The 16,446-nt window shown below is 41.0% G+C and overlaps 1 protein-coding gene across 4 annotated transcripts in view; it reads left to right on the top strand.

Annotated features, from left to right (window-relative positions):
- CEP112 (centrosomal protein 112) overlaps positions 1-16,446 on the top strand; it is a 1,991,189-nt gene that overhangs the window by 1,735,377 nt on the left and 239,366 nt on the right. For all 4 annotated transcript variants that reach the window (XM_069199882.1, XM_069199881.1, XM_069199883.1 and 1 more), the window contains one exon: positions 4,915-5,064. In XM_069199882.1, coding sequence (XP_069055983.1) covers positions 4,915-5,064 — 150 coding nt within the window. The remainder of the gene's footprint in view (positions 1-4,914; positions 5,065-16,446) is intronic.

The raw sequence follows: 16,446 nt of genomic DNA, 5'->3' as shown, positions 1-16,446 counted from the left end.
GCAACAAGTGTTCATGTTTATTTTGTCCTTGTGACAGGTAGGCCCAACCCCTTGCAGCACAAACCCTTTGGCTGCCAGTTTACAGAGAAGGGAAACTGTCTGTTGTTGAGATAATGCTGTTCAAACTTGTATTTTTTGTTTCATTAATGTAAAGCCTTTATTATTAGGGTGAGTGATGTAAATAAACATTTTAAGGTCACAGTGCACTACTGGTAGGGGTACCAGTAAACAAAAAAAAAGTACACGTTTTATAAGTTTTAAGGATATGAGGCTAAGTATAGTGCTCCCAGAATGCTCTCTGATTAGATGCAAATGTTTGCAAAAGCTTGTAGGCAAGAATGATGATTCTTTCCTTTCAAAATAAAATGTTCAGAAAAGAAAAATGCAAGTAGGAAGAAAAACGTTTAGCTACTATGAAATTTGAGGTGCTATGTCTTTGAAGCATCATTTAGTAAAATGAGTTGATGCATGCTAGTATTTTTAAAAACAATTCCTAATGGAAATTCAGTGTAACCATTTTCAACAAGATTATGGAAAGCATGAAAATAAACAAACACAGGCAAACCCAACCGATCCGACATTTGTTGTGAGTCTTTTGATTTCATCAATGCGTGTCTTATTTTGTTCTGGCTTTTGTAACCCTTTATTGTTGTGGGAGCTGCCAGGCCCTCACTATTTTAACGAACACTGGCAATAAGCAAAAAAAAAGTTTTGTTTTTTTGTCTCATAAAGTAGACATTGCCACCTGTGGCATTTCAAAGGCCCCCGCAGCCCCTGTGGTGTGAAGGGACACCTGTCCTGAGTGATTCTGGATGTGGGCCCCACTCCATGTCTTTGCTGGGGGGACCCCTCCAGTTTCTTTATGCCGCTGATTGCCACAGTAGTTCCTGGCAATGAACAAAACTACTTTGTGTGCCAGTATGGTGCTTGTGGAAGAGCAGAATGTGATCACTTACATTAAATCTAGCCGATAGATATAGAGAGAAATAGAAGTTTAATAAAAACAAAATGTCTTGGTTAATGCCAGACCTAGCTAGGGACCCACTTCTTAAAGGAAGTCACAAAAGAGCACCCATGGTATATGTCTTTGAATTAGTAGCTTTCATGAATTCACAAGAACTTACAGAAGGAGACCAGGAAATCGTTCTCCTAGAAAATATTGGACAACTGTATTTTAGCATGAGCAAATATGCATGTGTAGATTTGCATGCGAAAATCTATTGAGCATTTCTAAGTTCACTTTCCCTACAACTACTTTTTTCCCAACCCTGGAAGAACTTCTACTTCTGCCCTTGTCAGGAGTAAAATTTCTAACCTTTCTCAGTATGGGAAAAGATTGGCGAGAGCTGGTGAAAATTCTTAAAACATGCAAGTTAGTAGGTTTGCAGACTCAAAGGCATTGCAGCCTTGGAACTATTGCTTACTGCTTCCTCCAGCCCCAGTAAGTAGATCTGTGGAAAGGTGGTAAATAAAGGAAATTGGTATAGTAGGGATTGAAATTGCAAGTATTCAAGCCCTACTATAGTTTTAACTCTGGCATAATCAGAGAGACTACTATCAGAGCTCTTAAATAATGAGATTGCTGCCATGATTTGTTGCCGCACTACATGGCACCAAAAGGCCAAGTAGATTTTTTTTTACAGGACAAGTAGATTTAAGAAGCAACCTCTCCTATGAACAAGTAGATATTTTATTAAAGTCCACACCCCTGGAACCAACTCTGGAAAGCCTTATGCTGAAGGCTTTGATCAGCAAGGTTAATTCTAATCTACTTCCCACAGCCCCTCCAGACAGGAAGTGCAGAACTATTGATTATTTGGGCAAGCGTGTGTTTTTAACTGCCAGTCTGGCCCTCAATCCATGAAAAGCAGTGTGCCTTTTCACAGTGCATGATAGCCAGGGTAAGGCAGCATGTGACCTTCAGTGGTAGCCAATCTGAAATGTGGCAGACCATTCTCCTTCTCCCACCAAGAGTTTACGGTTATGACCGATGTGATAACCCTTGTTTTGGTAGGAGGCACCTAGGTGGCATGGTCTTTGGATGTGGTGAATGCCTTTGGTAAATTGGTAAATCTGTTTGCTTCCTCTGAGAATGCTCAATGTTTTGCCTTTTGCCCATCTTGGGGTCTCTCAGAGGTGGTTGTGCGGTCCTGGCTGTTTACTAAGTCTGTCTTTGCTGGCTGTAGAGATAAATTTGGGGTCCATTGTGAGAGCCAACAGTTCAAACCTTTTCAAGTCAAATTGTCTGACTTTTTTTTTTGTTTGTTTTATCTCCAGTCTGGCAATGATATGCTGTGGGCACTCATAAAGTGTACTTGCTGAACTGTTTGGCCTTTCTTCATATGATTGATCAACCTTTACTATTCAGATCACCCATTGTGATGGTGTTTCTTTGAGCAGGCTTAAGTATATGTTCAGACTGCTGGACCTTAATTTGATACTTACTTTTTTGCTGTGCACACCCCTTGAGCTCATGCACAGTTGTTGCCTGAAGTTATTGGACCTTAAAACTGCCTCCCTTGGTGTGATTACTTCTGCACATAACGTCAGTGAGCTATAGGGGTGTTTTCTTTATAATCAACATATACCACCTTATTTCCTGATAAACTGGTGCTTAGTATCAGGTTATTCTTTCTTCCAAAGGTGGTGTCACCCTTACTTTTGGTATAACCACCCAAGCTACACATTTTTCTTTCCCCTACATACCTGTAATGAGGAGAAGAGTTTATAGGTGATGGGTCCTTAACTTCCCTTAGTTTCTAGATTGATAGGACAATGGATGACCAGTGGAGGACCAACTCTTTGTTGGATTTATCGATGCGAAGAAATAGAAGACCGTCCAAAAATGATTTTTGGGTGGTGGATGTTCAAAGGAGTCTCTAATGACCTTTGGACTCATTTCACTACCACCTTGTCAAGGGTGGTTCGGTGTTTGACATCAGTCAATTTTCTAAAAGTGTCCCTCTGCACTTTCACCAGGCACTATGGCATAGATTTTATGGTCCGCAGAGAGGGACAATTTGCCCACTCATAACCACTGCCTTTTTGCAAGTATTTCTTTGCTATTGATTCAAACGTTAAGGAATACACAGTTAAAAATATCCAACAGAATAACATATTTCCTTTGGTAGTGCTCTTTTTAGGGGGTACTCCATCTAATACACCTCTCAACACCCATCTGTCTCCTGGTTGTGTGGCGCGGACTTCTCGTGATTAATAAGGTTGCAGTGCTAGGTTTTGCACAATGTTTATTTCCTTAATTATTAATTGTCATTACTGGCGGAGTGGAATGTGTGACAGTAAAAAAAATGGAGGTCAAAGTACCAGGGTGGTGGTCGATGGTACCACCTGTCGGTATGTGGGACTACTGCAGAAGTTTCAATATCCAGCATTGCGTTTGGGGATTTTAAAAGTTGAGGAATCTGCAGTTAGATAGAGCATCGACAACAAAGATTGTTGCTGAAGTAAGGTAACTTGTTGATATAATATATACAGTAGATGTGTAATATGTCCCATCACTCAACAGAGGTCATAAATAGCATATTACACTCTGCATATATGGTTTTTGACATTACATTTTTTCGTAGTATTTAACAAAACGCAGTTAATCAAAACCAGGATGCAAAGGATTACCTATGTGCAGTAAAGTCAAATCATATTGAAGAGACCGCAGGGCTCTTAAGCAAAAGCTGTACTCACTGTACATTCTTTTTAACATGCAGTCTATGAGGCAGTGCAAAGCGTGTTTCTTATATCCGTTTTTCAGTACTGTGGTAATGCTGTTAAACTGAGAATTGACCGTTACAAGTTAGTAATAAATGTATGGTTATGCACATGCAGTACAGTTGTTCTAAGTAAGATGTGTTATTGGGTCATATTTATTTCCACTAACAGGGTCTATATATGTGATTCATATTTTGGTGCTTATACTCCACAATATTCTGAGGTATAAACCACGTTTCAAAGGAACCTCTAAAATATGAAGAATATTTCAAGGGTCACTATGAAATATGGGTTTCATCATCATAAAAAACAGCCCCAAACCACTATGCAGAGCCAGTAGGATTATGTAGCAATAGAGAACCAAATTATGCAACAGGGTTATCAAAATTACCTGGCAAGAAAAGGTCAATTATGGAGTATTAAGCAACACATTCTCTGGCACTATTATCTTGAGTCATTTGAGCTTTGGACAACATTTATGTTGAAATCTGAATATTATGTGGCAAATGCAGCACATCCATAATGACAGCAAATGCATCAGCCAGAGAACTCTATAATTCTACTAGTACTGACTTTTGCCCTGCTTATTTTTATGAATAAGCTGCTCGTGAAATGTAAACAAATCCTAAACATTCATATTCCAATCAGTTCCCAGTTCTAGTTGCATCTTTCTGGCACATCATCTGAGAACAATAAGTTGGTTTCTCTGGGTTGTTATCTTATTTTATTGTCCAGCCGCATTTTACATTAATCGTCTAGAGGGTATCCTAATATGAAAAGTCCCTGCTGGCTAAATTATGCTCCCTAAGCGATGGCACTGTTGCATAACAAGACCAAAAACCTCAATGATAAAGCCCTCTATTTACAGTGTTTATTGCTAACTTGGGAACACTCACTTAAGCAGCAAAGATTTAGAAAACTCTTTCTATTTTTTATTTTACAAACTCTGTATGGTTTTGCCTGATGAATTAGCAAAGTATTGTCACCATAGAGCAGAATTGTTTACTTGGAAGAGCTATACCACAGCAGAAAATATTGTGAGTGTCATTCTGATTGGGTGGTGGGGAATTATTCCATCTCAAGCTTCGGACCTGTGGGAAGTAAACCACTTTTTCTGAGCAAGTTGATTAGCCTGTCGAGCATGAATATTCCATAGACATTTGAACCTGTTATTTCATTTCTATCCATCAGATCATCACTGAGCTGCAAACTACTGTTGCAACCTTGAGAGAGGAGAGCAGCCGGCAGCAGCTTGCTTCAGAAAGACGTCTCCAAGATACGACTAACAAGTTTGAAGAGGAGAAGAGGAAGCTCATTAGAGATAATGAGAGCACAGTCAAGGTAACTTCAACAGTGTGCTCAAGGCTTAAAGCTGCCTTCTCTTAAAAGATTGAGATCAGATGGTTCTTAGTAAAGCAAATTGCTACCAAGTTATTTTGCTAAATAATTACCCAAACATTGACATGCACCTTATTTTAGTGGCTCTTTAGTACCTAGGAGAGACATCAGACAATGCCTTCCTCTGCAGTCACATACTACTAGATCATTCAGTAGCCTTTACACAGTGGACCACATCATCTATGGACTATACCCAACATCTCATGTCACGTGTTATGGTTCTTTTAGTCATTTTTGATAAACCATCCATCCACTAATATAGAGCATAAACCTTAGAGGCATCTCTTTAACTTAAACCGTACTATTCAGCATTTTAAATCCCCTATGGACTTACACACTTTCAGTAGCTGCACTTTCAACTCTACAGAGACAACATAAGAATAAGCTTGCATGTCACAAACCAGCAGAACCTGTTCCTGTGCTTCAGTGGACTTAAACTAGCTCTGTGTTAATCTATCTGCATTTTGTAAATTATTTTTATGGCAGATTTGTGGAAAATCTGCACTTTCTGGGCCAGAAGTGCTGCTCCCTGTCACTAACTCTTATCATGACTAAGAGAGAAACAGATCTGCTCTTTCTGTGGACAGAAGAAAATCCACCCAGATGAGCCACATGAAGTTTATCTATTGCCCTTACCAGTGCACAATGTTTCATGTTGCAACATATGTCAGTCCATCGCTTCCAAGTCTCCTAAGGGCAGAGGTAGACACTGTACTTGCTGGGTTGGCATCATTTCTGGGGATGATTTTGTGAAAAGTGCTTCACCAACCACTTCTATGAAGGATGCCAAAAAGAGAAACATGGTGTTTCTAGAGTTGGATGTACTATCTAAGGCACATGTAGACAACTATCCAATTGACAAAATTGGGGTTTCTTCAGGAAAACATTTCAGAAAGGGTGACGATCAGCCTGTGCAAAAACTTGTTTGAAATCCCAGCTAGCTTGAAGCCCTCACAGACCTGCCGGCCCTTTTTTTAATGCTGCAGTCGTTGACTTGACATCAAAGAAGAAAACTTATCATCAACCACGATCCTGTTGATGACATCTGCATTAAAACTTGGAATCACGGTTTTATGGTATTTATATTTTCAAAATTTCTGTCTGTTTTTTTTTGGTTATTTTTTCTGTATTTGTCCATTTTTATTTTTAGTTTACTGTATGCAGTCGGTAGTTTTCCACATTTATTTAACTGATAAATGTATACTTGCATTTGAATGTCCAAAAGGTTTTGGCAGTATATAGTGCAATAGGGACACGTCCATTGTAGAATAGCATAAATGACTGTAGATCTTCTCTTAATTAAGCATTCTCCCTACTTCTCAGCCTGTACACCTACTGATCTGGCACTCATGACTGATAGTAGAAATAAATCATCCAAAGGATGCCTATTTTCTGTATTTTTTTGTGTTTACAAATAAATACAGACAAGAGAACAAGTATTTTCCTGTCTGTATTTATCTGTAAAAATCAGTTAAAACAGAAAATTGGAAGCCCTAATTTGAACTTATGTTATAGGCTTTATTGTCAGCAATGACAAAATCCTAGTCAGTGACAAAGTCCTTGTGGGCAATAATGCGTCTTCAACATGAAGGAAGACCATCGTTGATAACAACACTGTCGACAACCACACCAAAGATGTCTCTCACCCCACCATCAATAGCCCCGTTGATGACGAAACCATCTAGCCTGGGTTTACTTTCAACAGCAAGACCAATACTGATACCTCACACCTCATCGAGGACACTGTCAATGACCTCGTCAATGACACCATCAACAACAAAAATTCATATTTCAGGAACATTTTCACCATTAAAAGTGACAGCAAATTTGCCAACTCAGATTCGGAATCTGATATTGAGGTGCATGTTAGTGACTAGGAGATTGCCCTAAACGTGGCTTTTAATGCTAAGCAATAACTTGCATAATAGGCTCAAATTTGAAAAAGAAGCTTCTGAGGAAGAGGAAGAATACCAGGAATAAGAATACCAGCTGTAAGCTCTTCCACTTTTGGCACCCCCCACGTTTCTGCCACCACAAGCACCTACTTCACCTCCACATTCTCCACCACCTTCATCTCTTATGATATCGGAGACAAGCTTTGTCGGTTTAAACCCAGTTCTAAGACATGGAGGTAAAACGTGAACTCCCAGAAAATCAAAAAGGCTATGTAGGGGTACAGAAGATTTATGTGTTAACTAAGGAGGGTGACAATTCACCAACAAGTTGATTCCACTTCAGACAACATAGCCCATTTTCATATACTGATTGTAAGGGCGGCTAAGAAATTCACACTCCCCATGACTTAATTGGAACAGCAGTGTTTCCTCTATGACTTCAAAGAGCAGCCGTGCAAGAACACAAAGTTGGTTTCCACTCTGGATTTTATGTGGCTGGAGGAAATCAAACTATTGAAGACATCAGCTCAAATTCCAGCAGAAATGTCCTGTTTGAAAAAAATGTACAGGGCCCCTCTCCGTATGCAGTGACATCCGTGAAAAAGAAATCCATTATTGTTCCAACAGCACAATTGCAGTTGAAGAACTGGTCATGCAAGCTTCAGCAACTCCCAACAGAGACATTGGGTGTGTAGTTTGTTTTATGGTAGCACCCTTAATCAATGCCACAAATGCGTTGGCAATCCTGGGCCGTTACAACCATCAGATGTGGCATGACATTTTGCACTTAGCCATCTAACCCAGAGGACAAGAGGGGAGAAGCCAAAGCATTACTGAAAGAAGGAACAAATCCATCTGCAGCCATCATTGATGCAGCAATGGATGTTTCTAATGTGGGCTTCTGCCAGCTGGCTGGAGCAGCTGTGCCGAGAAAAGAAGGATGACTGCATTCCATGGCTTTCTGCCCAGAAGTACAAGCCAAAATTTTGGCTATGCCTTTAGGCTGACTGACACTGTTTCATAAACACTTATTCACCTGAAAAATATAAAAATGGTCATGGACACTTCAAAAGCTCTCAGGCCTTTGAAGTACAGACGTCCTGACTCAGCGAATTTTCATTGCGCAAGATGATCACAAGAATACATGGGAGGCTGCTTCAATAAATATGGAGGCCAAAGACGACCATATTAACCCCCATCAGGATGGAGATAAGCTGTGCTAATAAAAGCCAAGGCTGTGGGAGATGACTACCCAGTCATGCATCCAGGACAACCAAAAAAGTGTTTAACTCTTCGCAACTGCCTTGCTCCCTTCATCTCAAAATCAACAGATGGAAGGGGAAATTAAACATTTTGTCCGCGTAAGGTAATATATACCATCGGACTGATGGATGCTACAAATTGTACTGTACATTTACTAAACACCCTCAAATATATATAGAAACCTATGGTTGGCCCACCCAAAAAAGACCAGCATCACTACTTGAGGGAGCTACAATTCTGCTCCTCCTGAAGGGAGGAATGGAGGCCGTCCCACATTTTCAGAGAAACCAGGGGTTCTACTTAGAATCTTCTTAGTAAAGAAGAAAATAGGACAATGGAGTCCTATTCTGGACCGCAAGGAATTGAACAAGTTCCTGGATAAACAGTTTTTTTGCATGGTAACACTACAAGAAGTTCTCTTGATGCTTTAGGAAAAAGACTACCATACCTCCGTAGTTCTTCAGGATGCATATTTTGACACACCTATACCCTCAAACCTACAAGCAGTACCAATGCTTTACAGTTGCAGGGTAGCACTATCAATTCAAAGGATTTCACTTTGGTCTCAAATCTGCACCTGTTGCTGCCTTCCTGAGATGACAAGCTTACCAAGTATACCCATACTTGGGCGACTTGTTGGGGAGAGGCAAAGATTTGTACAGCTGGCTGCATCAGCATGTTTCACAGAGTAGGTTTGACACTAAATATCGAACAATCTTCAATTGAGTCAGTGCAAGATTCCTGTTGTTGGGAGCAGTCCTGTGCTGGCTGTGGGAAAAACCTTTCAGTTTTCAGCGAACGAACTGAAGCCTCAGGCCAGGGCAAAAATGTTTTCATCCAAGCAAACCGTGATGGTCAGACAATTCAAATATGTAATGAGTCTGATGTCATCCTGGATAAGGTTAATACCATTTACTCAGAACGAGATAACAAGAACTGTACAATCAGTGCAATCAGATAGACAGCTTTTGGGATGACATATTGCAGGTGACAAGAAGAATCAAGGAAAGACTACTGTTTTTGAGGCTCCCATTCTATTGAAATGCATGTCTCCCATTCCAATCTTCATCACACAAAATTGTACTTTCTATTGCTGTATCAGTGGAGGGCCGGGGAGGCAACATGCAGGAACTTACAACCAGAGGCCTTCTGGCAAGACTCAGAGAAAACGCTCCACATCAACTCCCTAGAGCTGCGGGCCATAGATTGGGTCTACAGTCATTCCTTCTGAGACTAGTCAGACAAGCAATACTCATCAAGTCAGGCAACATGACTTCGGTGTATTACATTGCGAGGCAAAGACAAGGTCCCATTCTCTGTCAGAAAAGGCACAGTTGCTTTGGAACTAGACCATCTCCAACCAAGTGGACCTTGCAGTGGACTATCTCTCAGGATGCCAAAACTGTCAGGCACACATGCTTAGTTGAGCTCTATCAGGCTGCCACGAATTGCAGTTCCACCAAAACCAAGTGAATTATATACTCTAGAAATGGGGCCTAACTTCTTTGCAACCATAGAGCCAAAACGCCAGTGCTATGCCAGCAGGTTCTGGCAACTAGGGCAGTGCTTTTTTTATCAACTGGTCAGATGTCTGCACTTACAACTTTCCTCTGTTTCCCCGATACCTACAGAACTGATGAAAATTCATCAGTGCTCCCTAATCCTCATTGCTCCACAGTGACCACTCCAGTACTGGTACAGTAAACTTCTGAGGCTTCTGCGTATCCAGCAGTACCACTAAAGATGTATCCAGACACAACAGAGAGATTATTCACCACAATCTCAAGTCACTCAGCTTGACAGCCTGGTAACTGACCACCCAAAGTTCACCCACTTAGACATTCTAAATACTGCAGGAACATCCTGGCGCAGGTACTTGTAGCTAGCGACAAAGGCTTAAAATGTACAATACATGATGCAAAGATATTTCTAGAGAAGTAATTAGTTACTTATAACTGAAGGTCTGTAGTGTTGGTATCTTTCACAGTCGACCCTCCATTTTCCTGGGAAGAAGCTCATCAATATGCTTGTCCTCAGGCGACCTGACTGTCACTCATCCTCATTCTTTTGCTCTTAAGTTTATATAAAGTGCTGACCACTGCTTGTCTGTGGTTGTTAAATATTTCAAATGAACTATTGCCAAGACTTTAACTGTATACCAACGTGACTGTAATGACTATTGATATGTAACCACCTGATCCATTATTCCCCCTTTTCCCCATCACGCAGAGCACTTTGATGTTGCTTAACACAGGCATGCAGTCCTTCTAAAACAAAAATTGAGAAAATAAGTATATAAAAATAGTGTTTCATTTAACATGACTTCCCACCTATCATCCTTCAAGCATGACTTGCCTCAAGTATGACTTGTTAGGCCTCCTTAGTATTGATTGTTTTTGTGTGTTTTAACCTTACCCCGTTTGATAGAGCCTGGCATGTAACTGTTCATTTTCCCATTCTTGTTGTCCTTACTAGTCTCAGGGCACATGCACCAACCTAGATTCACAGGTAAGAGCAGAAGTTCAGTCTTCCCTGTACCAAATAAAACTTCTGAAAATCCTGTGCTGCTCGCCCTTCAAAAACTACCCCTTGGTTGTTAGCAAAGAAGTTAATTCTCACTGCTTACAAAGATATTTCAAAAAAGTTCAAAATGCTGCTGTAGAACACATATTTGGACTAAGGAAACGCTAACCAATCGCATCATACCTGAGAAGATTACACTGGGCCCCTGCGGTTGCCCAGTTTCCTTTGAGAACACCTTACTGGCTTATGTAGAAGGTTCTGCCACAGCTATCTTAAAGTTAAGAATAAAATTCACTGCCCTACCAGTTCCTGCAGTCACAGCAAGGCAACCTATCGGTACTGTCTCGAATAAAGTGCAAACGCAGAATGACAGATTATGTCCTTGATTGCTCCTTGTCTCCGGAATGACCCATTGATGGGCATTCACAAAGACCCCGCCTCTTGCAATTCAGGATTAAAATCAAAACATGCTTCTTCTGCATTTGTTGTACTCAGTAGAACAGCCCACCAGGCTTGTGCAACCTGGTAATCATGCTTTATGCAAAGAAGAGCTCAGTTTTCTGCCTGTATGATGTACTAACGCTCGCTAACGCTAGTACTTACATTACTGTGCAATTTTAGTTCAACCATGAACTGTGGCTTTGTGTTGCGTTCAATTAGAAAGTTGATAATGGGTTCAGTAGCAAAGGGTGCTGGAAGATAGAAGATATAGGCCTTGAAAATGTTCTTGAAACATTAGAGCTTGTTTTGGGGTCTTTGTTCCAGTCAGGAAGTGTTTCAGAATTCGGCACCAGTTGTTTAGAGGCAACATCCTTCTTTGTTGGAAGATAGAATAGCTTAAGGAAGGTTGACTTTTCCCATTTAGATAGTCTGTGAATTGATCGTGTGAAGATTTATGTGTTAACTAAGGAGGGTGACAATTCACCAACAAGTTGATTCCACTTCAGACAACATAGCCCATTTTCATATACTGATTGTAAGGGCGGCTAAGAAATTCACACTCCCCATGACTTAATTGGAACAGCAGTGTTTCCTCTATGACTTCAAAGAGCAGCCGTGCAAGAACACAAAGTTGGTTTCCACTCTGGATTTTATGTGGCTGGAGGAAATCAAACTATTGAAGACATCAGCTCAAATTCCAGCAGAAATGTCCTGTTTGAAAAAAATGTACAGGGCCCCTCTCCGTATGCAGTGACATCCGTGAAAAAGAAATCCATTATTGTTCCAACAGCACAATTGCAGTTGAAGAACTGGTCATGCAAGCTTCAGCAACTCCCAACAGAGACATTGGGTGTGTAGTTTGTTTTATGGTAGCACCCTTAATCAATGCCACAAATGCGTTGGCAATCCTGGGCCGTTACAACCATCAGATGTGGCATGACATTTTGCACTTAGCCATCTAACCCAGAGGACAAGAGGGGAGAAGCCAAAGCATTACTGGAAGAAGGAACAAATCCATCTGCAGCCATCATTGATGCAGCAATGGATGTTTCTAATGTGGGCTTCTGCCAGCTGGCTGGAGCAGCTGTGCCGAGAAAAGAAGGATGACTGCATTCCATGGCTTTCTGCCCAGAAGTACAAGCCAAAATTTTGGCTATGCCTTTAGGCTGACTGACACTGTTTCATAAACACTTATTCACCTGAAAAATATAAAAATGGTCATGGACACTTCAAAAGCTCTCAGGCCTTTGAAGTACAGACGTCCTGACTCAGCGAATTTTCATTGCGCAAGATGATCACAAGAATACATGGGAGGCTGCTTCAATAAATATGGAGGCCAAAGACGACCATATTAACCCCCATCAGGATGGAGATAAGCTGTGCTAATAAAAGCCAAGGCTGTGGGAGATGACTACCCAGTCATGCATCCAGGACAACCAAAAAAGTGTTTAACTCTTCGCAACTGCCTTGCTCCCTTCATCTCAAAATCAACAGATGGAAGGGGAAATTAAACATTTTGTCCGCGTAAGGTAATATATACCATCGGACTGATGGATGCTACAAATTGTACTGTACATTTACTAAACACCCTCAAATATATATAGAAACCTATGGTTGGCCCACCCAAAAAAGACCAGCATCACTACTTGAGGGAGCTACAATTCTGCTCCTCCTGAAGGGAGGAATGGAGGCCGTCCCACATTTTCAGAGAAACCAGGGGTTCTACTTAGAATCTTCTTAGTAAAGAAGAAAATAGGACAATGGAGTCCTATTCTGGACCGCAAGGAATTGAACAAGTTCCTGGATAAACTGTTTTTTTGCATGGTAACACTACAAGAAGTTCTCTTGATGCTTTAGGAAAAAGACTACCATACCTCCGTAGTTCTTCAGGATGCATATTTTGACACACCTATACCCTCAAACCTACAAGCAGTACCAATGCTTTACAGTTGCGGGGTAGCACTATAAATTCAAAGCATTTCACTTTGGTCTCAAATCTGCACCTGTTGCTGCCTTCCTGAGATGACAAGCTTACCAAGTATACCCATACTTGGGCGACTTGTTGGGGAGAGGCAAAGACTTGTACAGCTGGCTGCATCAGCATGTTTCACAGAGTAGGTTTGACACTAAATATCGAACAATCTTCAATTGAGTCAGTGCAAGATTCCTGTTGTTGGGAGCAGTCCTGTGCTGGCTGTGGGAAAAACCTTTCAGTTTTCAGCGAACGAACTGAAGCCTCAGGCCAGGGCAAAAATGTTTTCATCCAAGCAAACCGTGATGGTCAGACAATTCAAATATGTAATGAGTCTGATGTCATCCTGGATAAGGTTAATACCATTTACTCAGAACGAGATAACAAGAACTGTACAATCAGTGCAATCAGATAGACAGCTTTTGGGATGACATATTGCAGGTGACAAGAAGAATCAAGGAAAGACTACTGTTTTTGAGGCTCCCATTCTATTGAAATGCATGTCTCCCATTCCAATCTTCATCACACAAAATTGTACTTTCTATTGCTGTATCAGTGGAGGGCCGGGGAGGCAACATGCAGGAACTTACAACCAGAGGCCTTCTGGCAAGACTCAGAGAAAACGCTCCACATCAACTCCCTAGAGCTGCGGGCCATAGATTGGGTCTACAGTCATTCCTTCTGAGACTAGTCAGACAAGCAATACTCATCAAGTCAGGCAACATGACTTCGGTGTATTACATTGCGAGGCAAAGACAAGGTCCCATTCTCTGTCAGAAAAGGCACAGTTGCTTTGGAACTAGACCATCTCCAACCAAGTGGACCTTGCAGTGGACTATCTCTCAGGATGCCAAAACTGTCAGGCACACATGCTTAGTTGAGCTCTATCAGGCTGCCACGAATTGCAGTTCCACCAAAACCAAGTGAATTATATACTCTAGAAATGGGGCCTAACTTCTTTGCAACCATAGAGCCAAAACGCCAGTGCTATGCCAGCAGGTTCTGGCAACTAGGGCAGTGCTTTTTTTATCAACTGGTCAGATGTCTGCACTTACAACTTTCCTCTGTTTCCCCGATACCTACAGAACTGATGAAAATTCATCAGTGCTCCCTAATCCTCATTGCTCCACAGTGACCACTCCAGTACTGGTACAGTAAACTTCTGAGGCTTCTGCGTATCCAGCAGTACCACTAAAGATGTATCCAGACACAACAGAGAGATTATTCACCACAATCTCAAGTCACTCAGCTTGACAGCCTGGTAACTGACCACCCAAAGTTCACCCACTTAGACATTCTAAATACTGCAGGAACATCCTGGCGCAGGTACTTGTAGCTAGCGACAAAGGCTTAAAATGTACAATACATGATGCAAAGATATTTCTAGAGAAGTAATTAGTTACTTATAACTGAAGGTCTGTAGTGTTGGTATCTTTCACAGTCGACCCTCCATTTTCCTGGGAAGAAGCTCATCAATATGCTTGTCCTCAGGCGACCTGACTGTCACTCATCCTCATTCTTTTGCTCTTAAGTTTATATAAAGTGCTGACCACTGCTTGTCTGTGGTTGTTAAATATTTCAAATGAACTATTGCCAAGACTTTAACTGTATACCAACGTGACTGTAATGACTATTGATATGTAACCACCTGATCCATTATTCCCCCTTTTCCCCATCACGCAGAGCACTTTGATGTTGCTTAACACAGGCATGCAGTCCTTCTAAAACAAAAATTGAGAAAATAAGTATATAAAAATAGTGTTTCATTTAACATGACTTCCCACCTATCATCCTTCAAGCATGACTTGCCTCAAGTATGACTTGTTAGGCCTCCTTAGTATTGATTGTTTTTGTGTGTTTTAACCTTACCCCGTTTGATAGAGCCTGGCATGTAACTGTTCATTTTCCCATTCTTGTTGTCCTTACTAGTCTCAGGGCACATGCACCAACCTAGATTCAAAGGTAAGAGCAGAAGTTCAGTCTTCCCTGTACCAAATAAAACTTCTGAAAATCCTGTGCTGCTCGCCCTTCAAAAACTACCCCTTGGTTGTTAGCAAAGAAGTTAATTCTCACTGCTTACAAAGATATTTCAAAAAAGTTCAAAATGCTGCTGTAGAACACATATTTGGACTAAGGAAACGCTAACCAATCGCATCATACCTGAGAAGATTACACTGGGCCCCTGCGGTTGCCCAGTTTCCTTTGAGAACGCCTTACTGGCTTATGTAGAAGGTTCTGCCACAGCTATCTTAAAGTTAAGAATAAAATTCACTGCCCTACCAGTTCCTGCAGTCACAGCATGGCAACCTATCGGTACTGTCTCGAATAAAGTGCAAAAGCAGAATGACAGATTATGTCCTTGATTGCTCCATGTCTCCGGAATGACCCATTGATGGGCATTCACAAAGACCCCGCCTCTTGCAATTCAGGATTAAAATCAAAACATGCTTCTTCTGCATTTGTTGTACTCAGTAGAACAGCCCACCAGGCTTGTGCAACCTGGTAATCATGCTTTATGCAAAGAAGAGCTCAGTTTTCTGCCTGTATGATGTACTAACGCTCGCTAACGCTAGTACTTACTTTACTGTGCAATTTTAGTTCAACCATGAACTGTGGCTTTGTGTTGCGTTCAATTAGAAAGTTGATAATGGGTTCAGTAGCAAAGGGTGCTGGAAGATAGAAGATATAGGCCTTGAAAATGTTCTTGAAACATTAGAGCTTGTTTTGGGGTCTTTGTTCCAGTCAGGAAGTGTTTCAGAATTCGGCACCAGTTGTTTAGAGGCAACATCCTTCTTTGTTGGAAGATAGAATAGCTTAAGGAAGGTTGACTTTTCCCATTTAGATAGTCTGTGAATTGATCGTGTGTAGAGCTCTGTAGGATGCATCATATTTTAAATATTAGTGGCCATCTTCGTTCTTTGAGTATCAGAGACGTTTTTACAGTGATTCGTCTTCTCAACAATTGAGAATTTTACATGTTTTGCAAGACAAGTGGTAAGCTCATTTGTATGGTAGGATTAGCAAGGGTATATCCAATCAACTATGAAAACAAAGAAAACATTTTTTTGTGTTTTGCTCTAGAAGTTGTAATATTTTGCAAAAATGTCTATTTTTTCAAGAGTAAGTGATTCATCCAGGTGCTGCTAATATTGGTGTGAGTGGACAGGGAGGCAAATTCTAAAGGCACAACGTTTTCAACTGGAGTATAACAACTGCTTTGGTTGCATTAAA

This window comes from Pleurodeles waltl, chromosome 7 (genome assembly GCF_031143425.1).
Source record: "Pleurodeles waltl isolate 20211129_DDA chromosome 7, aPleWal1.hap1.20221129, whole genome shotgun sequence".
Lineage (NCBI taxonomy): Eukaryota > Metazoa > Chordata > Amphibia > Caudata > Salamandridae > Pleurodeles > Pleurodeles waltl.
This window is presented reverse-complemented; position numbering and strand designations above follow the sequence as displayed.